General features: G+C 43.6%; 1 protein-coding gene across 1 annotated transcript in view; it reads left to right on the forward strand.

The window, feature by feature from the left end:
• LOC139274793 (neuronal PAS domain-containing protein 2-like) overlaps positions 1 to 25,707 on the forward strand; it is a 238,266-nt gene that overhangs the window by 161,356 nt on the left and 51,203 nt on the right. Inside the window, exons 11-16 of the mRNA XM_070891488.1 lie at positions 2,924 to 3,030; positions 5,595 to 5,742; positions 8,369 to 8,453; positions 8,672 to 8,801; positions 10,392 to 10,498; positions 20,494 to 20,586. Coding sequence (XP_070747589.1) covers positions 2,924 to 3,030; positions 5,595 to 5,742; positions 8,369 to 8,453; positions 8,672 to 8,801; positions 10,392 to 10,498; positions 20,494 to 20,586 — 670 coding nt within the window. The remainder of the gene's footprint in view (positions 1 to 2,923; positions 3,031 to 5,594; positions 5,743 to 8,368; positions 8,454 to 8,671; positions 8,802 to 10,391; positions 10,499 to 20,493; positions 20,587 to 25,707) is intronic.

The raw sequence follows: 25,707 nt of genomic DNA on the forward strand, positions 1-25,707 counted from the left end.
AACACTGTAAATTTCATTGCACAGGAAATTTTATTTCCTTTGTAAGTTTACATTTTGCTGAATACCTAAACCAAATATTAATTCCAATATTGTTATCATGTGGGACAATTTTAAAGGGGTGCAGGAACAGAGAGACCTGGGGGTTTATGTACACAAATCTTTGAAGGTTGCAGGACAAATTGATAAGGCTGTTAAAAAAGCATACAAGATCCTTGGCTTTATAAATAGAGGCATGGAGCACAAAATCAAGGAAGTTGTGCTAAATCTTTATGAATTAATGGTTAGGCCTCAGCTGGAGTATTGTGTCCAATTCTGGGCAGTGCACCTTAGGAAGGATGTCAAGGCCTTGGAGAGGGTGCAGAGGAAATTTACCAGAATGCTACCAGAGATGAGGCACTTCAGTAATGTGGAGAGACTAGAGAAGCTGGGATTGTTTTTCTTACAGCAGAGCAGGTTAAAAGGAGATTCACCAGAGGTGCTCAAAATTACGAGGAGTTTTCAAAGAGTAAATAGGGAGAAACTGTTTCCACTAGTAGGTGGGTCTGATTCAGAGGAAAGAGGAGTTCCACTGAGCCAAGGCTGACATGTTTGGGGAGAATTTCCGATCACACACTATTGGGAGGAAATCTCATCTATTAGCAGCGCATATTGGAAATTGGCGGTAGTGTACCTTCAGTTTTATGTTATGTGGCAGTGTGTACTTTGTAAATTGCACTCACCCCCCTTTTGTGTTGGATCAGACAGATTGTTGAACTAAGTGCATAACTTTCTTATGTAACATTAAATTAGCATTTGTTATATTATTGCAATATCTAGCAAAAGGATTGCCAGGAAACTTGGTCTCTATTTCTTATCTTCATCAGTGACTTTGTGGATGTTGTCAATGCGATTTATTTTGATAATGCCACTCTCTACAGTGGTTAATTCCTCATAGTGACCAAATCAGAAGCAATTGTAGACAGCACTGGATAATGGGGAAGCAAATTATGTTATCTTTAGCACTTAGAAGTCCAAGTCAATAATCTCAGAAAGATTATGCATGATCTTGCCAATCTGCCTCTGCTCTATGATCTACAAACTCTAGAATAATATCAAGGCTTCTTCACATAAGAGTTCAGCTCACTGAAATGGTGTGCCACCTTAATTATGCTGAGGCGAAGTTTGGTGAAGATGCCTTGAAAGCCAGCAAAAGAGTAGAAACCTCAAGAAGCTTGACCCACTTGTCCCTATTGATAACTTCAGGCTGCAGGAAATCCGATCTGCCCAATAATGGAAGGTTATCGCCAAGATTTAGCAGGCTGCTACGAAAACCGTTTTTGTGCACCTGAACTCTGTACAGACCAAAGACACGAAGACTGGAGGACTGAATGAGAATAGCCTACTCCACTCAAGTATCTATTGAGAGATATAGTCAGGCTTTCAGAAAGCATGGTTCGAGTATGTGTTTGTTGACATCTAAGATAGACCTCTGTATTTTTGCTAGGAATAAAGCTGTAATGCTGCACCTCTGCATTCTGTACCAATTGAAAGAGGCTGCATCATTATGAGGAGTAGAGTGCAGCCACCACTTCTGCCTGTGAAATACATTCCCAGATAATGCTAACTTCCAGAGCACTGTCCAGTGTATACAGCACCACACATTAAGCTGTTGGGAATTTATGTTTCATCCATTGGCATCTGAGTACTATTTCTTCAAGTGTTTAAATGCGTTCAAAAGCCACCAAAATTAAAATTCATAAAACATATCACAGATAATTCCAGGCACATCCTACTTGTATGTCATGTAATATACAAAAAAAATTAAAATTTCAGTTTAATTGCAGTTAGTTGTGATTTTGCAAAACTTTTTAAGTAGGTAGAGGCTTAAATAAAGAAAGGCTTTATGTACTCTGCTACATGAAAATGTTCACAGAAGGGTTGTAGAACTTTTTTTATAACATTGGTTAGTCTACCTACATGCAAGCCTCATGAAAATTCCTAATGGTTGTCCCGATGTAATGGAAATTGCTACCAAGTCCCAGTTCTATTTGTCTCGTGATCAGATGTGTTGTGTGGAAGTCTGGTTCAAGAAATTAAGGGAGCAAAATTCCCTGTTGTGTGCCACCCAGGGGGGCGCTAACGGGGCACAAACCTGTTGCGCGGGAGTTAGCAGAAGTGCGAACACAGTAGTGCCGCACCCTGCCGATAGTGCACTAGGCTGCCGCGTTACCAGCGGTAACATAATCGGCGTGTGCAGCGACCCCTTTCCACCTCATGGCGAAAATTGGCCAATGCCCCGCGAGACTGCCACGAGCAGTGTCAGCGCCAGCCTCACGGGTCGCGAACCTCTGCTCGGGGAGAGAAATTCAAAGGGGAGGTGTGCTGCGCCGCAAGCTGCCATTTTGTTGTTTTGGTCGACTCACAGGTCGGCCCGTCTTGGTACTCCGTGATGTGGTCCGGGCCGCTATCGTGTAGTCCGGCACTCCGTCTTGGTGCTGGGCTGCAGCCATGGCACCACACTGCCCTGGTGGCCCAGTGGAGGCCATCAGAGGCCCTGCAGAGTGCTCAGTGGTCCTCCCCTTTAACGGAAGGGGAGGGGGGTTGAAATGCGTCAGCGCTGCGTGGAGATGCCGCTTAGTGCTGCCGATCCTGCCCGTGTAGCACCCCGGATACTGCCCCAACAGCAAGTGTAGCGCACGACATTGCGCTCCACTTCCTGTGAGGGGCAGTAACCCCAATTTCGCAACCAAGGCGGGACTTCCGCACCGTGCACAGCAAGTCCCACCCTAACTAGCTTAGCGCCCCCAAACGGGGCACTGGGAAATTTCTCCCCCTAACTTTGTTTACTGCATTTCCAGGCATTTGTGCTTTCTGTCTAAACATGCTGGCAACGGCAACTAAGTGCTGCTTACATTTTGTAATCAAATCCTCTTTCTAACTACAGGGCTCCATCGATCATAGGTTATTTGCCTTTTGAAGTCCTGGGTACTTCGGGTTATGATTATTACCACGTAGATGATCTGGAGCAGCTAGCAAGGTGCCATCAACAATGTATGTATCATACGGAAAAAAGTGAGAATAACATTTTTAAGAGATATTTGGGATTAGTCTATTAGCGCTGGACTTGGAATCAGGAGCAGAAAAATAAAGTAGCTTTTTCATATCTAAAAAAGGAAAAGAGAATTCTTTTAAATAGATGACAGAAATATTAAATCATTATTTTGTTTCAGTATTTACCAGAGAGATAGAACATTGGATGATGAAATTAGTAGAGATAAGTATATTTAAAATAAAAAGAGGGGATATATTAAATAAACTAATCAAACTCAAAGAGGATAAAACTCCATGTCCGGATGGATTGCATCCACGCATTTTAAAAGAAGCTAGGGAAGAGATAGCAGAGGCCTTACTACAAAAATGTAAAAATTCATTAGAAAAAGGTGTAATGCCAAAGGGCAGGTGGATAACTAATGTAATAACTATATTTAAGGGAAATAGAATATACCCAGGGAAATATAGACCAGTCAGCTTAACATCGGTGGTAGGAACAATAATGGAATCCCTACTAAAGGAGAAAATAGAAGAACATCTAGAAACCAATAATATAATAATGAATAGTCAGCATGGATTTCAAAAGGGAAAGTTTTGCTTGGCCAACTTCATTGAATTTTTGAAGAGGTAACAGAGTGAGTGGACAATGGTAATGCAATAGATGTAATTTATCTAGATTTTCAAAAGGCCTTCGATAAGGTACCACATAATTAAGGTTTTGATATAGTGGATACAGAGAGAATGTTTCCACTTGTGGGGAACAGCATAACTAGAGGCCATCAATATAAGATAGTCACCAAGAAATCCAATAGCGAATTCAGAAGAACTCGTTACCACAGGGAGTGGTTGAAGCGAATAGTATGGATGCATTTAAGTGGAGGTTAGACAAGCATATGAGGGAGAAGGTAATAGAGGGTTATGCTGATAGATTTATATGAGAAAAGTTGGGAGGAGGCTCGAGTGGAGCATAAATGCTGGCATGGACTGGTTAGGCCGAATGGCCTGTTTCTGTGTCGTATATCCTATGTAATCATATGTAAATATGCCTCATTAATAGATTAGAGTAAAATTTATAGAATGATTTGAAACTTCCAATGCCAGAATGAATCTTGTGTTCTAAATTGCAAATGATCAGAGCTGCAGGCTAATTTCATCGATCCGGTGCTTGCAGTGGGGAACCACACTAAAAGGGAGTGCGGTTTGAAGAACTATTGCTACAGTGTTATGGCTTGATCGCCAACCCAAGCTTCCTTTGAGTAGAGCTCCCTGATGAGAGTGCAACGTTGTTTACTGTTTTAAACATTATTTGAGCAAGTTTTTCTCTTGCCATGTGTAAGCATTCCACACTGACTTCACCTCAGTCAAGTTAACTGCAGCTAATCAGAGTTCATTACTTTTACTCCCGATCTACACTACCTAAACAATGTTGTTAGTCTATGGCACATACTTACATACTAAGTTAGGAACACTAAACTTATCATACAGAAATTGACTTTGTAAATTAATAGAAGAAGCATATGATTTATTATTTTCTGCACTTCTCAATTCAAATTTAATAATACCATTTAATAATACATACTATACTGTAGTGGTACTTAAGTCAACTGATTTAATCATGATGTGAAGTTTGCTTTGTTAAAAGGAAAGGAAAATCACAGCGAAACACTTTTTGTTCAAAGTACTTCCACGGTCTTTATTGAAGCAAAATATATGCAATAATTATAAATATCACAACTGGCATTTTTTTCACTACAGCAACTACCAGTTTGGATCTCCTTTGCTGCTAGGCTACTCCAGTAATATCACCAACTACCTCCACTGAAAGCAATACGGGCCTCAATTTAAGATTAGCCTGAGAGCCAATGCAGAGTTAATCCAAAGCCACTGGACTCTGGGAAAGTACACCACTAGCTGATGATGCAGAGTATTTTCTCAGTAGCATTGTTTTTACAGATTGAGCAACTTTGGATCAGCTCTCAGCCACTCCAAAGTTATGGCTACCATTGCTTTTAGTGGAGCTGCTTTGGATTAGTCCTTGATGGTGATATAGTGTACTGATTGTGTTACTGGACTAGTAATACAGAGGCTTGGATTAATAATCCAGAGAACATGACTTTAAATGCCAACATAGCAGATTCAAAATTTGAATTCAGTTTAAAAAAAATCTAGAAATAAAAAGCTGGTATAATTTTTTTAAGTGATGACAAAGTTCTCGGATTGTTGTAAAAACACAACTGGTTCACTAATGTCCTTTAGGGAATGAAACCTGCCGTGCTTACGATATTAAAAATAATGTTTTAGCAAGGGAGACACAATCTGGCAGGTCTCTGCGCAGGTTAGGAAATTATAGTTTGATAAAAAAAGAATTCAAGATTTTCTACATTTATATCTCTTTCAATATGAAACAAAGAAACAATTTGAAAAAAAAGTACTCTCCCTAGACTTACTTAGAATTTTGAGTTATATCATAAAAATATATCTGTTTTAAAGGAAAGTTGATGAATCTGTGCATAATAAGAATATGTTCTAAAAGATTTGAGAGAGATGCTTTTTGCTTTCCACAGTGATGCAGTTTGGTAAAGGAAAGTCATGCTGTTATCGGTTCCTAACTAAAGGACAACAGTGGATCTGGCTCCAAACCCGCAACTACATTACCTATCATCAGTGGAACTCCAAGCCAGAGTTTATTGTATGCACACACACATTAGTGAGGTATGCAAAAAAAGAATTGTTTGGAAGGTGCAATAATTATGGGGAAAGATTTCCTCTGGTTGATATGTGTTAGCAACATCATAATCAGCAAAAATATCTATTTTGGTTAGGCATTGGGCCGGAGTTTGCATGCAGAGGTGTGCCTCGGGATTACATCCGACCCGATAAAAAAAAAATCCGCACTTACCTTCAGTCTGTCGGAGCTTCGGAGACTTCGGGTCCTGGGCTTGCAGGCATACATTTGCGTAAAGGCCCACAGATCCCAGGGGTGCACGCGATTCAATTGCGTCCCTGGGCTCACGTGGGCCAGGTCCTCCATTCAGAAAGGAGGATTCCTAAAATGCTTATGGGGCTTTCATTTACGAATGGAAACTCCATAAGTGTATGAGGAATCCCCAGATAATTAAATAATTCATACAACTGGAATAAAAATAAATGTTTGTATTTTCAAATTTAATTAAAAGCCCCTTCAAAAATGCATTTACAATAAAAGAAAAAGAAAAACTTGGATTTATATAGCACCTTTCACAACCACCGACGTTTCAAAGCGCTTTACAGCCAATGAAGTACTTTCAGAGTGTAGTCACTGTTAAAAATTTAAAAATAAACATTTAATTTTTTGAAAAATAATTTTAAGCATTTTAATCCGGGCCAAAATTTACATAAACAAATGTTAAATGTTTGTGCATGATTTTTACATAAGAACATAAGAAATAGGAACAGGAGTAGGCCATATGGCCCCTCGAGCCTGTTCCACCATTCAATAAAACCATGACTGATCTGATCATGGACTCAGCTCCACTTCCCTGCCCACTCGCCATAACCCCTTATCCCCTTATCATTTAAGAAAATGTATATTTCTGTCTTAAATTTATTCAGTGTCCCAGCTTCCACAGCTCTCTGAGGCAGCGAATTCCACAGATTTACAACCCTCTGAGAGAAGACATTTCTCCTCATCTCAGTTTTAAATGGGCAACCCCTTATTCTAAGGTCATGCCCTATAGTTCTAGTCTCCCCCATCAGTGGAAACATCCTCTCTGCATCCACCTTGTCAAGCCCCCTCATAATCTTATACGTTTCGATAAGATCACCTCTCATTCTTCTGAATGCCAATGAGTAGAGGCCCAACCTACTCAACCTTTCCTCATAAGTCAACCCCCTCATCTCCGGAATCAACTGAGTGAACCTTATCTGAACTGCCTCCAAAGCAAGTATATCCTTTCGTAAATATGGAAACCAAAACTGCATGCAGTATTCCAGGTGTGGCCTCACCAATACCTTGTATAGCTGTAGCAAGACTTCCCTGCTTTTATACTCCATTCCCTTTGCAATAAAGACCAAGATTCCATTGACCTTCCTAATCACTTGCTGTACCTGTATACTATCCTTTTGTGTTTCATGCACAAGTACCCCCAGGTACTGCTGTACTGCAGCACTTTGCAATCTTTCTCCATTTAAATAATAACTTGCTCTTTGATTTTTTTCTGCCAAAGTGCATGACCTCACACTTTCCAACATTATACTCCATCTGCCAAATTTTTGCCCACTCACTTAGCCTGTCTATGTCCTTTTGCAGATTTTTTGTGTCCTCCTCACACATTGCTTTTCCTCCCATCTTTGTATCATCAGCAAACTTGGCTACGTTACACTCACTCCCTTCTTCCAAGTCGTTAATAGAGATTGTAAATAGTTGGGGTCCCAGCACTGATCCCTACGGTGCCCCACTAGTTACTGGTTGCCAACCAGAGAATGAACCATTTATCCTGATTCTGTTTTCTGTTAGTTAGCCAATCCTCTATCCATGCTAATGTATTACCCCCCAACCCCGTGAACTTTTATCTTGTGCAGTAACCTTTTATGTGGCACCTTGTTAAATGCCTTATGGAAGTCCAAATACAGACTTATTTTTAAGTTTTTAATTTAAGATTTATATTAGCCCTGACGCTGGTGAAAGCAGGCCCTTTGTGGGAGCTTGCAAATAGCCCACACTGCGCCAACGAAAGTACTGATTGAGTCAGTGAAAAAAAATGAATTGTTTGGAAGGTGCAATAATTATGGGGAAAGATTTCCTCCAGTTGTTATGTGTTAGCAACATCATAAACAAAATAGACATTTTTGCTGATTAGATATTGGGCCGGAATTTGCGTCTGGAGGCAGGTGTCAAGGCAAAACTTGACAGATCGCAAGTTCTGGGTTTTCGCACATGCGCAGCACAGGTGGAAACCCAGATCTTGCAGGGCCTTTTACAAGGTCTGGGATACGTGGGCCTCTACAAGTTTCCAAATGTCCCGGACGGCCAGGTACATTCATAGATTTTTGGGGGGTCGTATAGAAGCCTCCGACTGCAATTTCTGCACCATTATTTCAGAACATTTTTTTATGAATTTTCTAGAAATACTGAACATAGGAAATCTTCTCACTATGTTCACAATATTGCTAACACAAAGAGATCAGAGGAAATTTGGTGATTCATTATAAACTAATTATCATTGATTTGCTGGGATAAGTTATGATTTGTACAACAGTTACAAAATATTCTAGAAGATGTATTTATATTTCAGCTGCATTCACTTTTGTTTTCATCAGATTTTCATTGTACTGATCTTTCCCCCTAAAATCACTACAGCTATGCAGAGGTTCGAGCACAGCGTCGACAAGATATCAGTTTGAATGATACCTCTGCAGAGGTTATTGGTTCTTCAACGCTTAAGGTAATAAGAAATATGAAACACTTCACAATTTTGGTAATCTGCTTTAAATACTTGTTATTGTGAAATATTCTGTATCTCTTTATTAATGCCAATATTAAGTCTATTTAATATTATTTGTGAATATTTTCAAAACAATCGCAACTACCATTGCTGGTGGCATAGTGAAACAATAATTTTCTCACACCTGTGATATATTCTACTGTTCTTATTCTCTATAGGGACATAACTCAAGACTTGATGCCCAACAATACGTTAAAACATTTGAAGTGCTCACTGGCAGCCCATCAACTACTTCATCATCTCAGAGCTCACACAAATCATCTTGTACCTCAGTGTCAGAATCTGCATGTAGGTGTTTTTTTCACTGTTACTTTTGGAACCTTACGGGGTAATTTTTCCATTTTGCTACATTGATTTTTCTATACCAGTAGAAATCTGTAATCAAAAATTTATAATATGCTTCAAATAGGTGATTTTGATATTTTTCTGATATTGATTTTTCTATTAATTATTTCATATCTATAATCAAAACATTAATCTAGTTCTACTTAGTTAGAAATTGTGGCTGTGTTTTGTGACCATAGCAGTGCATTTGGAAAGCAGTGACGGGATCGGTCCAAGTCAGCATGGATTTAATGAAAGGGAAATCATGCTTGACAAATCTTCTAGAATTTTTTGAAGATGTAACTAGTAAAGTGGACAAGGGAGAACCAGTGGATGTGGTGTATTTGGACTTTCAAAAGGCTTTTGACAACTTCCCACACAAGAGATTGGTGTGCAAAATTAAAGCACATAGTATTGGGGGTAATGTACTGATGGGGATAGAGAACTGGTTGGCAGACAGGAATCAGAGAGTCGGGATAAACAGGTCCTTTTCAGAATGGCAGGCAGTGACTAGTGGGAAGCCGCAGGGCTCAGTGCTGGGACCCCAGCTATTTACAATATATATCAATGATTTGGATGAGAGAATTGAGTGTAATATCTCCAAGTTTCCAGATGACACTAAGCTGGGTGGCGGCGTGAGCTGTGAGGACGCTAAAAGACTGCAGGGTGACTTGGACAGGTTAGGTGAGTGGGCAAATGCATGGCAGATGCAGTATAATGTGGATAAATGTGAGGTTATCCATTTTGGGGGCAAAAACACGAAGGCAGGATATTATTTGAATGGTGGCAGATTAGGAAAAGGGGAGGTGCAACGAGAACTGGGTGTCATGGTACATCAGTCATTGAAAGTTGGCATGCAGGTACAGCAGGCGGTGAAGAAGACAAATGGTATGTTGGCTTTCATAGCTGGGGATTTGAGTATAGGAGCAGGGAGGTCTTACTGCAGTTGTACAGGGCCTTGGTGAGGCCTCACCTGGAATATTGTGTTCAGTTTTGGTCTCCTAATCTGAGGAAGGATGTTCTTGCTATTGAGGAAGTGCAACGAAGATTCACCAGACCGATTCCCAGGATGGCAGGACTGACATATGAGGAGAGATTGGATCGACTGGGCCTGTATTCACTGGAGTTTAGAAGGATGAGAGGGGATCTCATAGAAACATATAAAATTCTGACGGGACTGGACAGGTTAGATGCAGGAAGAATGTTGGGGAAGTCCAGAACCAGAGGACACAGTCTAAGGATAAGAGGTAAGCCATTTAGGACTGAGATGAGGAGAAACTTCTTCACTCAGAGTTGTTAACCTGTGGAATTCTCTACCGCAGAGAGTTGTTGATGCCGGTTCATTGGATATATTCAAGGGTGAGTTAGATATGGCCCTTACGGCTAAAGGGATCAAGGGGTATGGAGAGAAAGCTGGAAAAGGGGTACTGAGGTGAATGATCAGCCATGATCTTATTGAATGGTGGTGCAGGCTCGAAGGGCCGAATGGCCTACTCCTGCACCTATTTTCTATGTTTCTATGTTTCTAAACCTGGTGTCTAATTTCTTTCTCAGCAAACCAAAGCAAACTTCTCTCAGAGTCTAATGCTCCATCCTCGCAGGCGACATCAGCAGTGCAAGAAGATATAGGAATGCAGCAACTTCCGCCTGCCACCAACCAGGTGGGGATTTTCCATAATTTAGCAACACAGCTGGCTGATTAATTACTGATATTAGAAAACTTAAAAGAAAATCTTGTGAATTAATTAATAATCCATTGCCACTGGAAGATAATCCTTAAAATCACTAAATTGAAATTGCTGGAGTGATAGGAGAATTTGTTCAATCTAGTCATCTTTTGTGACAAACAGGTGTCAAATGTATGGCCAAAAAGGTGCTGGATGCTACCAAGCTCCCATAAGGCTTTTCTTAGACACTAGAGAGTTTCCTAAGCTGCCATGAATTGGAGGAGATTTTGGATTGAGCATACTTCACCCTTGTCTAACTTCATCCTGATACACTTTTGTAGTTTATAGCCTGTTAAGCAGCTCTCTCTCACTTTTGATTCTGAGCACAGTAATACAGGTGCATGTTTAAGAACATTATACAAAGATTGTGACTTACAGCTTCATGGAGCTCTGCACCCTTGCCACTAACTCCATTTCCTTCCCTAGCTACTGTCTCAGGCTGAACCTGACTGTTTGCCATCTCAATTTTTTACTTGACCGCAGGCTGATTTTCCAATCCCGTGGAGTAGATTTTCATCTTCACTGCCAGGCCAGTAATCTAGTAGAGCGGATTACCAGCTGTAATAGAAACCACCCAGTTTTCATTCAACAATTTCAGATTACCACCCAGGTAGTGAAACTGAAAATTTACCCACATATCGTCACTATAAGTGTTAGCTATGGCTTAGTTGGTAGCACCCTCGCCTCTGAGTCAGACGAATGTGGGTTCAGGTCCCACTCCAGAAACTTGAACACAAAAAACTTGGCTGACACTCTAGCGCAGTACTGGGGGAGTGCTGAACTGTCGGAGGTGCCATCTTTCGGATGAGACGTTAAACCGAGGCCCCGTCTGCTCTCAGGTGGATGTAAAATGTTCCCTGGCACTATTTCGAAGAAGAACAGGGTAGTTATCCTCAGATGTCCTGGCCAATATTTCTTCTTAGGCAGTCCTCAGAGTCGAGAATGACTTGCTTCCACGCTAAAAATGATTTCTCAGGTGACTGATGAGTCCGATGCTGGACCTACAGTCTCTGTCACAGGTGGGGCAGACGGTGATTGAAGGGACATTGGTTGAAGTGACGGGTGGGTGGGGTGTTTGTGTTATCATGCGCTCCTTCCGCTTGGCCTCCGCTTGCTCCAGGCGAAGAGACTCGAGGTGTACAGCACCTTCCTGGCTGCTTCTCCTCCACTTTGAGCGGTCTTGGGCCAGGGATTCCCAGGTATCAGTGGGGATGTTGCATTTTATCAAGGAGGCTTTGAGGGTGTCCTTGAAGCGTTTCATTTGCCCACTTGGTGCTCACTTGCCGTATCAGAGCTCTGAGAATAGCGGTTGTATTGGGAGTCTTGTATGGGACATGCAGACGATGTGGCCTGGCCATCGGAGCTGATCGAGCCGTGGTCAATGCCGATGCTGGGGATGTTGGCTTGAGCGAGAACACTGATATTTGTGTGCCTATCCTGCCAATCGATTTGCAGGATCTTGCGGAGGCAGCGTTGGTGGTACTTCTCCAGTGCTTTGAGATGCCTGCTGTACATAGTCCATGTCTCTGAAGCATATAGGAGAGCGGGTATCACTACTGCTCTGTAGACCATGAGCTTGGTGCCGGGTTTGAGGTCCTGGTCTTCAGATGACCCTTAGCTGAGCTGGCACACGGAAGGTGTTGTTGGACTGCGTCATCGACGTCTGCCTTTGTTGACAGTAGGCTCCTGAGGTATGGAAAATGGTCCACGTTGTCCAAGGCCTTGTTGTGGATTTTGATAATTGGGGGGCAGTACTATGTGGTGGGGACAGGTTGGTAGAGGACCTTTGTCTTACGGATGATTAGTGTAAGGCCCATGCTCTCGTACGCTTCGGTGAAGGTGCTGACGATGGAGTTCGACCACCGAGTGTGCACAGACGCAAGCGTCGTCTACATACTGTAATTCAATGACAGAGGATGGGATGACCTTGGATCTGGACGGGAAGCGACAGAGGTTGAACAATTCTGTTTGTTCTGTAGATTAGCTCCACTCCAGCGCGGAGCTTACTGAGGGTGAGATGGAGCATTGTAGCAAGGAAGATTGAGAAGAGCTTGACCCCGGTCCGGACGTGAATTGGGTCAGTGGTGGATCCGTTGGTCGGGATGCACGTCATTGTGAAGCAGGTGGAGAATGGTGACAAACCTTTGAGGGCAGACGAATTTGAAGAGGACACTCCATAATCCCTCACAGTTGACAATGTCGAAGGCTTTTGTGAGGTCAAAGAAGGCCATGTACAGAGGTTGGTGTTGTTCTCTGCATTTCTCTTGAATTTGGCGCACGGTGAAGAGCATGTTCATGTGCCCCTTAGTGGGTGGAATCCGCATTGCGACTCTGGGAGTAGCTCTTCAGCCACAGGGAGAAGGCGATTGAGGAAGATTCTTGCGATGACTTTCCCTGTGGCAGACAGCAGGGAAACTCCTCTGTAATTACGGCAATTGGACTTGTCCCCTTTCTTGAATATGGTCACGATTATTGTGTCTCTGAGATCCTCTGGCATACTCTCCTCCTTCCAAATAAGAGAAATGAGTTCATGTATTCGCGCCAGTAGTGCTTCTCGACTATGTTTTAGTGCTTTGGCGGGGATTCCATCTGCTCCTAAGGCCTTGTTGTTCTTCAGTTGTCGGAAGACCTTTTCAACCTCATACCGGACTGCGGTTGTGCTGAGGTGGTGGTGGGTAGCATGCTGCGGGATGGAGTCGAGGACACTCAAGTCGAAGACACAGTCTCGGTTAAGGAGATCTTCGAAGTGCACCTTTTAGCGGGCACTGACTGCCTCTCTGTCCTTGATGACTACCTCTCCGTTCTTGGCCCGCAGTGGGGTAGGACCTTGGGTGCTTGGCCATAGGTGGTCTTGACTGCGTTAAAGAATCCACGCACGTTGTGGTTGTTGGCTAGTTTCTGGATCTCCTATGCTTTCTCCACCCACCATTTTTTCTTTAGGTCACGAGTTTTTTGTTGGACATTGGTCTTCAGATGTCTGTAGAGCTGCTTTCTTGCTCTCGAGTTATGTTGCTGTTTCCAGTTCAAGAATGCTTTGCGTTTGCGGCTTATTAACTCCTGGATCTCCTGGTCATTCTCGTCGAACCAGTCTTGGTGTTTCCTGGTCGAGTGACCGAGCGTCTCTTCACAGGTGCTAATTATGGAGGCCTTGAGGGCAGACCAGGCGCTGTGGACACTCTGTGTCTCTGGATCACTGGGAGTCGTCAGGTTGGTAATGAGGCACTGGCTCTAGCAGGATCTTTGAGTGCTCCAGCGTTGATTTTCCTGCGGCATTGTTTCTGATGCCGCTGCTGTTTTGCGGCTACATTGATGGAGATAACAGAGCAGATTAGGTGGTGGTCCATCCAGCAGTCATCAGCTCCTGTCATGGCGCAGGTGATGCGCACATCCTTGCAGTCCCTCGCTTGGACGATGACGTAGTCTAGCAGATGCCAGTGCTTGGATTGAGGGTGTTGCCATGAAGCCTTCTACTTGTCTCTCTAACAGAACAAGGTGTTGGTTATGACAAGGCCATGTTCTAAGCATTTTGTCAGGAGGAGGGTACCGTTGGAGTTGGATTTCCATACCCACTTTCTGCCAATCACACCTCCCCAAAGGTCTGTGTCCTTCACAACTCTGGCATTAAAGTCGCCAAGGAGGATCAATTTGTCGCCCATTGGGACTCGAGACAGGGATTGTTCAAGGCTGGTGTAGAATTCCTCTTTGGTCTCGACTGTAGCTTCCAGCATTGGGGCGTACGCACTGATGACTGTAGCGCACTGGTTCCGGGCTAAGGTGAGCCGAACGGTGATGAGGCTTTCGTTTATTCTGCAAGGGGAGTTTCTGAGACAGCTAACTAGCTCATTTTTTATGGTGAAGCCTACCCCATGGAGGCAGCGTTCTTCTTCTCGTTTACCTTTCCAGAAGATCAACAACACTAAAACAGATTATCTGGTCATTGCAGTTTGTGGGAGCTTGCTGTGCACAAATTGGCTGCCACAATTCTTACATTACAACATTGACTGCACTTCAAAAAGGTACTTAATTGATTTTAAAGCGCTTTGGGATGTCCGGTGATCATGAAAGACACTATATAAATGCAAGTCTTTTTTTTTTAATCACAAATCATGTCACTTGTCTCCAACAAATTTTTCACTGAAACCCTCATACGTGCCTTCATTACTTCCAGACTTAATTACTCCAATGCTGTCTACCGACTTCCCGTTCTCCATTCTCCAGCCACCATCCTCCATAAACTCCAGTTCATCCAGAGCACTGCTGCTCACTTCCTACCTGGCACCAAGTCCCATTCACCCATCAGTTTCATCATTACTGACCTGCATTGGCTTCCAATACCTCAAACTTAAACATTTTTGTCCTTGTCGTTAAGTCCTTTCATGGCCACACCGCTTCCCATCTGTTAACCTCCTCCAAGCCCTACAACCACCTGCTTCATACTCTCTGTTCCTTTAGCTCAGCCCTCTTGTGCATCCCCTCCACCTTTGCCCCATCATTGGCCATCGTGCCTTCGGCTACTAGGTCCCTCAAATATTTATCCTCGGTTCCTGTAAAAGATGCAATTGTAATGTGTAATGATTTAGACGAGGGGATTAAATGTAGTATCTCCAAATTTGCAGATGACACTAAGTTGGGTGGCAGTGTGAGCTGCGAGGAAGATGCTATGAGGCTGCAGAGTGACTTGGATAGGTTAGGTGAGTGGGCAAATGCATGGCAGATGAAGTATAATATGGATAAATGTGAGGTTATCCACTTTGGTTGTAAAAACAGAGAGACAGACTATTATCTGAATGGTGACAGATTAGGAAAAGGGGAGGTGCAACGAGACCTGGGTGTCATGGTACATCAGTCATTGAAGGTTGGCATGCAGGTACAGCAGGCGGTTAAGAAGGCAAATGGCATGTTGGCCTTCATAGCGAGGGGATTTGAGTACAGGGGCAGGGAGGTGTTACTACAGTTGTACAGGGCCTTGGTGAGGCCACACCTGGAGTATTGTGTACAGTTTTGGTCTCCTAACTTGAGGAAGGACATTCTTGCTATTGAGGGAGTGCAGCGAAGGTTCACCAGACTGATTCCCGGGATGGCGGGACTGACATATCAAGAAAGACTGGATCAACTGGGTTTGTATTCACTGGAGTTCAGAAGAATGAGAGGGGATCTCATAGAAATGTTTAAAATTCTGATGGGTTTAGACAGGTTAGATGCAGGAAGAATGTTCCCAATGTTGGGGAAGTCCAGAACCAGGGGTCACAGTCTAAGGATAAGGGGTAAGCCATTTAGGACCGAGATGAGGAGAAACTTCTTCACCCAGAGAATGGTGAACCTGTGAAATTCTCTACCACAGAAAGTTGTTGAGGCTAATTCATTAAATATATTCAAAAAGGAGTTAGATGTATTCCTTACTATTAGGGGGATCAAGAGGTATGGCGAGAAAGCAGGAATGGGGTACTGAAGTTGCATGCTCAGCCATGAACTCATTGAATGGCGGTGCAGGCTAGAAGGGCTGAATGGCCTACTCCTGCACCTATTTTCTATGTTTCTATAATTCTATGTCTGTGTCTCAACTACTCCCTGTGGCACAGCATTCCATGCTCTAACAATTCTCTGTGTAAAGAAACTGCTCCAACTTCATTCCTCATTCTCATAGTAACAATTTTAAATTGATGATCCTTGATCACTGTATCACTAACCAGTGAAAAGGACCTTTTGGAAGGTAATTAAAATTATCCAGGAGACTTACCCGCTGACATCACACTCCCATCCCGCAACGTTCAATTTTAACCTGCTCTTCTGAGTAGGTGGCAATGACATCATCGGGCTCAACAGCTATTTAAACCAGTGGCCTGAGCAAGGTAGTTTTAGTAACTTTCCCGCCAGGTGAAGCTAGCAGGAAGAAGAGTCGGGGCCTGAAGAGGACCAAAGAGATAGGTTTCTAAATAAACATTTTTTACTTTCATTGTGGGGCCAGGAAGGGGAGTGCTCCTTTGGGTTTCACAAGGAAAGTTTAGACGTCCCCTCCTTTCCAATTGTGAGACCCTCCTGCAACCTCCTCCGTAATTTACCCGAGTACCACAGACCCTTCCTGCGATCCTGGCCCTGTGTCACCCGACATTGCACTCCCACCCACCAGCCAGCTACTACCGGATTTGGGTGAGCAACTAAAGCAGATGCTCGGAAGTTAAAATCGCCCTGGCTTCATGCTGCCGAGTTCAGGAGAGTTTGCTACTCACCTTGGCACCCGCCCCCCCTCCAACCGATTCCCACCTCAAGTTAAATGGATTTAACTTTTAAAACTTCCATTAAGTCTTCTCTTTGCCTTTTCTGCTCCAGTGGAAATATTCTCAGTATCTCATGCTTTTCATCCCTGGTATCATCCTGGTGATTCTATCTTGTATACTTTCTATGGCTTCAATGTCATCTCTATAATGGGACACCAAAAACTGCACACAGTACTCTAACTGTCACTTGTACAAATATATCATAAACCCTTTGCTGTTGTGCTTTATGCCCCTATTTATAAATCCAAAAATCTTATTTGCCTTTTTATTGCTTTATCTGTCCGCAATTTCAGCGAATTATGTATTTGAACCCTTCAGCTTCTTTCCATTGAGCACATACTTACATGCCTTGTTTTGCCTCAGAATGGGTTACCTCATAATTCTCCACATTACTTGCATTTGTCACCTGCCTTCCCTTAAAAAGTCTTTAACAGTCCTCCTTTAAGGGACAATTATATAAGAATAACTCCCGCATTCAGCATACTGTCAGAATGGTAGGCCCTTTTGGAGTGATCAAACCGTAAACATTCACTCTTCAGCCTGCTGTCATCTTTTTAATGGCCTACCATTTTTTTTTAACGTTTGCCTATTTACCAACAGTGTCAGTACTTCTAAAGTAATTCATTGTGTGAGATTTTTCCATGTAAAAAGGTGCTACAAATAATGCAATCACAAGTAACTAGGACTGTGTGATGCATGAGGTTTACATACAGAGTGAACTTTTACCTTTGAGACCTAGGCCCCAATATTCACTTGGGGTCGTGGAGAGAACGGTGGAGAGGATTTCTGGATGGAAAATCTGGAAGAAAGGGTTCCCGGACTTCCTGCAGGACTCCTTTTAAATATTTTCTGCAGGTTTCCCACCTGTTCATTGCACTTATGTTTGCCCATAGAATTTCTGTGGGCTTTTGCATTGAGATTTTCAGTAATTCAAGAGCCTAAACAGTGCAGTGCCCTCTACAGGAGATCGGAGACCTGTGTGAACAGGACGATGTGTCTCCTCAACCAATCAGATTGAAGAATCCTTACTGAGGCATGCAGAGTCTAAACCAGAAAATGTAAGTTAGAATATTTAATTCAATGTAAAATCATTGACAGAAAGCAAAATAAACAGAGGGAACGAAAGATGGGATTTAGAGAAAGATAAAATAAATAATTATTTTTTAATTTTGTTTTTTAAAATCTCCTACAATAATTAAAATCTGAAAGAACGAGTGTCCACACTTGCAAAAGTAAATGTTCAATGCCAGAGAGGTTGTTTGGCAGTAATTAAGACCTACCATGCCATTAAAAATTAATTTACATTTGAATGGACAAACCTAACATTTCTGCTGTGTTTAATGGATGTCCAGGGGTTAATTACCGCAACTTCATGCCCTTCATATGTTTAAATGCCAAGTCTCTTAATGAGATACTGTTACAGCAAAGCTTCTGAAGGAGCAGGGCAACACGGATAGCAACTTCCGTATTTCCGTATTTAACTGCGCATGTATGAACGCCAAGAAATTGCTGTTTGATTTACTACCGTAAAATCCCGGTCATTGTAACATGCAATATTAATGCAAGTCTTTCCTTCTTTTCACGAAATTCATATTTTTCTTATATACATAGACCTAGAACTGTGTAAGCATTCTTTTCCTGGTTTAAGTCTCCTTCTGCTTTTATAACTGTTGACATTTACATGATCTATGGCACTAAGGGCTAGACTTTCACCTTCATTTTCGGCGGTTTTCTCGGCGTTACAGCTGTTTTTTGATGAAAACCCACCCGGCGAAAGTTTCCTCTTTATTTTTTGAAGAGTTCCGCCCACATTTTGAAAAGACCGCCGGGTAGCAAACCGCCCACGTGCACCGCCGAGAAAACCGCCAGGATCTAAGTTTTGCCTCAACGGGGACCCATACACACCGCCGAGGAAACCGCCCACGAAAAGCTACCTGAAACAGATCGGTAGGTGAGTACCCTGTAAAGAAAGGTAAGTTAAAGCTTTTTATAATTATTTTTTAAATTCTAAACAGCCGATTACGTTAAAAAGTGTCTTGAGAATGTTTTCTAAAATTTTTATTTTTTGTATGAGTGCAAACATATTTTTTGAGTTTTCCCCCCTCTAAACGCAGCCTCAGAGAAAATGTTTTTTTTTAATTTAAGAACCAACCGTTCTCGCTACTTTCGGCTGCAACCGCCGAGAATCTTGGTTTAAGAACCATTTTCTCGCCGGGCTGTTTTGATTACCGAATTAGTGGAAACTTTCACTGGCATTAACTGATGAAGCTTAGTGGTATTTTCTGGGCGGCAATCAGGCAGTGAGGACCTTGGGGAAAGTCTACTCCTATAAATTTACATGATGTGAAATAAAAATGGTAGCAGATATGGAATAATGAGATTACAAATCTAAACAATCATTGTTTCAAAACTATTAGGGAACAAAATTGCCCCTTCCCTTAAGGCCTGAAATCTTATTCCCACCGCACGGTCCACTGGCAGCTTTTTCTGCCGGTGCACTGTGCTTGGAGTGTCCTCAAAATGGCGGTGCAGCTGCCATTAAAGGGGAGCACCTACTGCTGCAGCCGCCATCTTATTTTGTGTGAAGAGAAAATTTAAGTGAAGGGGATGGAATGGTGACATACCAGTGCGATGACGTCATCAGCGCTACGCAGATGATTGACAGCGGCGGACACTCATCCCGCCCCCCCACTTCCGCCCCTCTAGTGTGCGAACTTCCGCTCACCACCGCATTTCCGCCCCCATTATGACCGACTTCCGGTCCGCTGGACTAAAAAGGCCAAAGAGTGGAATGTCGCTCAAGAAGCCACCGCATCCATTGCGCCGGTAAAAGCAACTGAAACAGGGTAAGTGCGCTGTGTTTTTGGCGAGGGGCAATTTTGGCTCTTTAATCTTTTATTTTCTACTTTTTAATTTTTTTTGTAAAAGAAATATTACATTTATTTAATATAAAAACAGAAAATGCCCGGAAATACTCTGCAGGTCAGGCATCTGTAGAGAGAGAAACAGAGTTCATGTTTCAGGTCGCAGAATTTATTTGTCAGCTCACTATTAATTACTTTAATTTCATTGCCTGCCATAGTGGTAATATTACTTGGCTAGTGATCAAGACGCATGGACTAATGAATGGTAGATGCAAGTTCAAATCCCACCACAGGAGCTGAGCAATTTAAATTAAGTTAATTAATAAATCTGGAATAAAAAGCTAGCACTGTATCAGTAATGGGGACCATGAAACTACCGGACTGTCGTAAAAACCTATCTTGTTCACTAATGTCCTTTAGGGAAGGAGATCTGCCGACCTTACCTGGGTCTGGCCTATCTGTGACTCTAGACCCACAGCAATGTGGATGACTTTTAACCACCCTTTGATATGACCACTCAGTTAGAAGGTGGCTCACCACCACCTTCTCAAGGGCAATTAGGGATGGGCACTAAATGATGTCATTGCTTGTGACGTCCACATCCCGTGAATTAATTTTTTAAATGACATTTCCCCACACTTCCTGTAAACTACTCACTGCTCTTGTCACAAACTGTCCTCACTGGAAATCCTTTACAATATTTGGAAACAGGTAGTCTTTGTTATCGTGGTTTGGGTCACTGCTTATTTAATTGTGAAAACAAATCTATATTAACCTGTTTTTTTTGCAGCCTTCTTTAATATCAGAGCCATCTATTGATCTACTTTCGCAGCAGTTGTTGCCCCAACCTACTTTGGTCAATCAGTCTGCATCGATGACACAGGTTAGAAAATAAATACACATTCTTCAATAGTGTGAATGTAACTTGTTCCATTTCCCTAAACCATTGTTTATAATCTTCAACCAAATTGCTACAGAGAACAAACAGGAATTAACAAAGCATATACAGTAATTATCTAAAAGTTAATTTTTTAAAATGTTTTATTTGTTTTCTTGCTTGTTTTTTAAAAGTTATTTTAAAGTCCCATTCCTCCCCTTAACCATGTTATGTTCCCTGTAGGCAGGTTATGTGCTCCATTATTTCTTCCAAAAGCCGCCACTTATGGTGACTCTTGCTTAGATTTTCTTCTTTAATTCCTGTGTGGAATTACCTAGTCTGTACATGTTTCCTCTAACTGACAGCATGGATAGTGTTGTGTATGGAGAAAGAGTCAGACTGAACACTGTGAGCTCAAAGGAAAGTGTGATAGTCTTTTATTGCAGGTCTCCAGAGTGCCTCTCCAACCTGTGAAGCCTCCTTAAATACCTGTGCTCTCAAGGGATTATGGGATCCCTTGGGACTCCAGGGGATGAGCCCTCTGGTGGCTGTACAGAGTAAATACAAGTCCACATATATAACACTCCCCCCCCCCTCCCCCAAAGTCAATAGTGTAACTATTTACAATGTGAGTCGATCTGGGGCCCTTCTTGCCCTGGTTGATCATCTCGGTGTGAAAGCTGGTGTTGTTAAATCATTTTTTGGGCCCTCGCTGGGCTACTGTGCAGCTGGCCTTGCTGGGCTGCCTGGTGTGTTGGGCCCTGCAGGGCTGCTGTGGATGATGGGTTCTGCTTCATGGTCAACCGTGGTGCTAGTTGCCACTGGTGTGTATGTTGGGGGATCATAAAAGGTAGGGTCCAAGGTGGGTTGCTCAGGATAGTCCGTGAATCTGAGTTTGATTTGGTCCAAGTGTTTCCGGTGAATGAGTCCATTTGAAAGTTTGACCCGAAACACCCTGCTCCCCTCTTTGGCCACGACAGTGCCGGGAAGCCACTTGGGACCTTGTCCATAATTTAATACAAATACAGGATCATTGATTTCAATCTCGCGTGACACATTTGCGCTATCATGGTATGGACTTTGTTGAAGCCGCCTGCTCTCTACCTGTTCAAGTAGATCAGGGTGAACTAACGAGAGCCTTGTCTTAAGTACTCTTTTCATGAGCAGTTCAGCAGGTGGGTTCCCAGTGAGTGAGTGGGGTCGCGTGCAGTAGTTAAGCAGGACTCGGGATAGGCGAGTTTGCAGTGAGCCTTCAGTTACCCTCTTCAAGCCTTGTTTGATGGTTTGCACTGCTCTCTCTGCCTGACCATTGGATGCTGGTTTAAACGGGGCAGATGTGACATGTTTGATCCTGTTGTGGGTCATGAATTCTTTCAACTCAGCACTGGTAAAACATGGCCCGTTGTCACCCACCAGGACTTCGGGTAAGCCGTGAGTGACAAACATGGCCCGCAGACTTTCAGTAGTGGCAGCAGACGTGCTAGCTGACATTATCTCACATTCAATCCACTTGCAGTACGCGTCTACAACCACAAGGAACATTTTACCCAAGAACAGGCCTGCATAGTCGACGTGTACCCGAGACCACGATTTGGAGGGCCAAGACCATAAACTTAGTGGTGCCTCCCTGGGTGCATTGCTTAATTGCGTGCATGTATTACATCTGTGAACGCAGGACTCTAAGTCCGCATCGATACCGGGCCACCACACGTGGGATCTGGCTATCGCTTTCATCATTACAATGCCCGGGTGGGTACTGTGGAGGTCATTGATGAAGGTATCTCTGCCCTTCTTGGGGACCACTACTCGAATGCCCCACAGAAGGCAGTCTGCCTGTATAGACATTTCATCTTTGCGCCACTGGAATGGCTTTATCTCTTCCTGCATTTCCACTGGGACACTGGACCAGCTCCCGTGAAGCACACAGCTTTTCACTAGAGATAATAAGGGGTCCTGGCTTGTCCAGGTTTTGATCTGCCGGGCAGTGACGGGTGATTGCTCACTCTCAAATGCTTCCATAACCATGGCTAGATCTGTGGGCTGCGCCATTTCCACCCCCGTGGTGGGCAATGGCAGCCTACTGAGAGCATCGGTGCAGTTTTCTGTGCCTGGCCTGTGGCGGATGATGTAGTTTTATGAGACAACGTGATAGCCCATCTCTGGATATGGGCCGGTGCGTTGGTATTTATCCCTTTACTGTCGGAAAACAGGGATATAAGTGGCTTATGGTCAGTTTCCAATTCGAATTTTAGCCCAAACAGGTATTGGTGCATTTTCTTTACCCCATAGACACATGCTAACGCTTCTTTTTCAATCATGCTGTAGGCTCGCTCAGTCTTAGACAGGCTCCTGGATGCATAAGCAACCGGTTGCAGTTTCCCGAAATCATTAGCTTGTTGCAATACACACCCAACGCCATATTACGACGCATCACATGCTAGTACCAAACACTTACATGGAGCATACAACACAAGCAATTTGTTTGTGCATAACAATTTTCTCGCTTTTACAAGGGCATTTTCTTGGCTTTTGCCCCAAACTCATTCGCCCCCTTTTCGTAGTAAGACATGTCGTGGTTCTACAGGGTGCTGAGACCCGGTAAGAAGTTACCAAAGTAGTTCAAGAGTCCCAGAAACGAACGCAGCTCCGTCACATTCTGTGGCCTCGGTGCGTTCTCGATTGCCTCTGTCTTCACGTTGGTGGGCCTGATGCCGTCCGCCGCAATCCTCCTTCCCAAGAACTCCACTTCAGGCGCCAGGAAAATGCACTTCAAGTGTTTTAACCTGAGCCCCATGCAGTTGAGTCGACTAAGAACCTCCTCCAGGTTCTGCAGGTGCTCGACTGTGTTCCGACCTGGGACCAAGATGTCGTCCTGGAAGACCACGGTGTATGGGACCGACTTTAGTAAACGTTCCATGTTTCTCTGGAATATCGCGCCGCTGATCGGATTCCTAATGGGCATCTGTTATAAACAAAAAGTCCTTTGTGCGTGTTGATGCAGATGAGGGCCTTCATCATGTAGGCTGAAGTCAGATCCAGCTTCGTGAACGTCTTTCCTCCCGCCAGCGTTGCAAAGAGGTCGTCGGCCTTTGGTAGTGGGTATTGGTCCTGCAGGGAGAAACGATTGATAGTTACTTTGTAATCGCCACAGATTTTGACGGTGCTGTCTCCCTTGAGGACTGGGACAATAGGATTGGCCCATTCGCTGAACTCAATCGGTGAAATGATGCCCTCTCTTTGCAGCCGGTCTAGCTCGATCTCTACCATTTCTCTCATCATGTACGGTACTGCTCTCACCTTGTGATGGATGGGTTGCGCCGCCGGAATTAGGTGGATCTGCACTTTTGCTCCTTGGAATTTCCCGATGCCTGGTTCGAACAGCGAAGGAAATTTGTTTAAGACCTGGGCACACGAATTGTCATCAGCGGGCGATAGCGCTCGGACGTCATCCCAGTTCCAGCGTATCTTTCCCAGCCAGCTCCTGCCGAGCAGCTTGGGACCATCGCTCAGTACCACCCAGAGTGGTAGCTTGTGCACCACTCCATCGTAGGAGACCTTTACGGAGCACTGCTGATTACAGGAATCAGTTCTTTAGTGTAAGTTCTTTGTTTCGTGCGGACTGGAGTTAAGACTTACCTTGAGGCCTTGTTGCACCACAACCTTTCGAATGTCTTTTTGCCCATGATGGACTGGCTCGTGCCCGTGTCCAGCTCCATTGACACCAGGAGTCCATTTAGTTCAACATTCAGCATTATCGGGGGACCATTCAGGGTGAATGTGTGCACCCCATGTACCTCTGCCTCTTCTATCTGAGGCTCTGGTTCGTCGTGATCCTCCATGGATCTGTCCTCTGCAACATGATGGTTTGCAGGTTTAATAGGCTTTGCAGCTCGCCTGCACACTCATTGGAGGTGTCCCATTGTTCCACAGCCCTTGCAAACGTACTCTTTGAATCAGCATGAATGGAAACGATGATCACCCCACAGCACCAACAAGGTGTTAATGGCCTTGCATTCATCACCCTTGATGGTGGACTCTGAGTCATCAGCGGATTTGCAGCTGCAGGTATGTGTGACCTGCCCTGTACGTTACGCTTCGAAAACAACATCACTTTGTTCACAGTACTTGTAGCAGCTGAGAGATTTGCTTCGTATTGTCACTGGTGGCAATGAACGCCTGGGCTATCGCTATGGCCTTACTCAAGATTGGGGTCTCCACAGTTAAAAGTTTGCGAAGTATGGTTTCATGGCCAATTCCAAGTACGAAAAAGTCCCTGAGCATGTGCTCCAAATGTCCTTCAAATTCACAATGTCCTGCAAGGCGTCTTAGCTCGGCGACATAACTCGCCACTTCCTGACCTTCAGACCTTTTGTAGGTATAGAACCGGTATCTCGCCATCAGAACGTTTTACTTAGGGTTTAAATGCTCTCAGACCAGTGTGCTCAAATCGTCGTACGATTTCTCCATAGGTTTCGCTGGAGTGAGGAGATTCTTCATGAGGCCATACATTGGTGCCCCACAGACGGTGAGGAGGATCGCCCTTCGTTTGGCAGCGATCTCTTCCCCATCTAGATCGTTGGCCACGAAGTATTGGTCGAGTTGCTCCACAAAAGTTTCCCAATCATCTCCCTCCGAGAATTTCTCCAGGATGCCCACTTTTCTCTGCATCTTTGTGTTCGCTATCTGTATCTCATCGCCAGTTGTAGTGTATGGAGAAAGAGTCAGACTGAACACTGTGAGCTCAAAGTAAAGTGTGATCTTAGTCTTTTATTGCAGGTCTCCAGAGTGCCTCTCCAACCTTTGAAGCCTCCTTAAATACATGTGCTCCCAAGGGATTATGGGATCCCTTGGGACTCTAGGGGGTGAGCTCTCTGGTGGCTATACAGAGTAAATACAAGTCCACATATATAACAGATAGGATCATAAACTTCCTATTTGAGAAGTCCTTCCACTTAGTGACATAGAACAATGGAGCACCAGTACTCCTTTAATTTTCTGTTTCCATTTTCTTCTTAAAGGGTCTGTATCATCTGGAGTTCAAGACTTGCAGACCGACAAACTTAAAAATACCAAATGTGATCTGGTCTTTTTGAGATCATACCTCTACATTGTCTTTAAACAACTCTC

The sequence above is a fragment of the Pristiophorus japonicus genome, chromosome 10, assembly GCF_044704955.1.
Source record: "Pristiophorus japonicus isolate sPriJap1 chromosome 10, sPriJap1.hap1, whole genome shotgun sequence".
Taxonomy (NCBI): Eukaryota; Metazoa; Chordata; class Chondrichthyes; family Pristiophoridae; genus Pristiophorus; species Pristiophorus japonicus.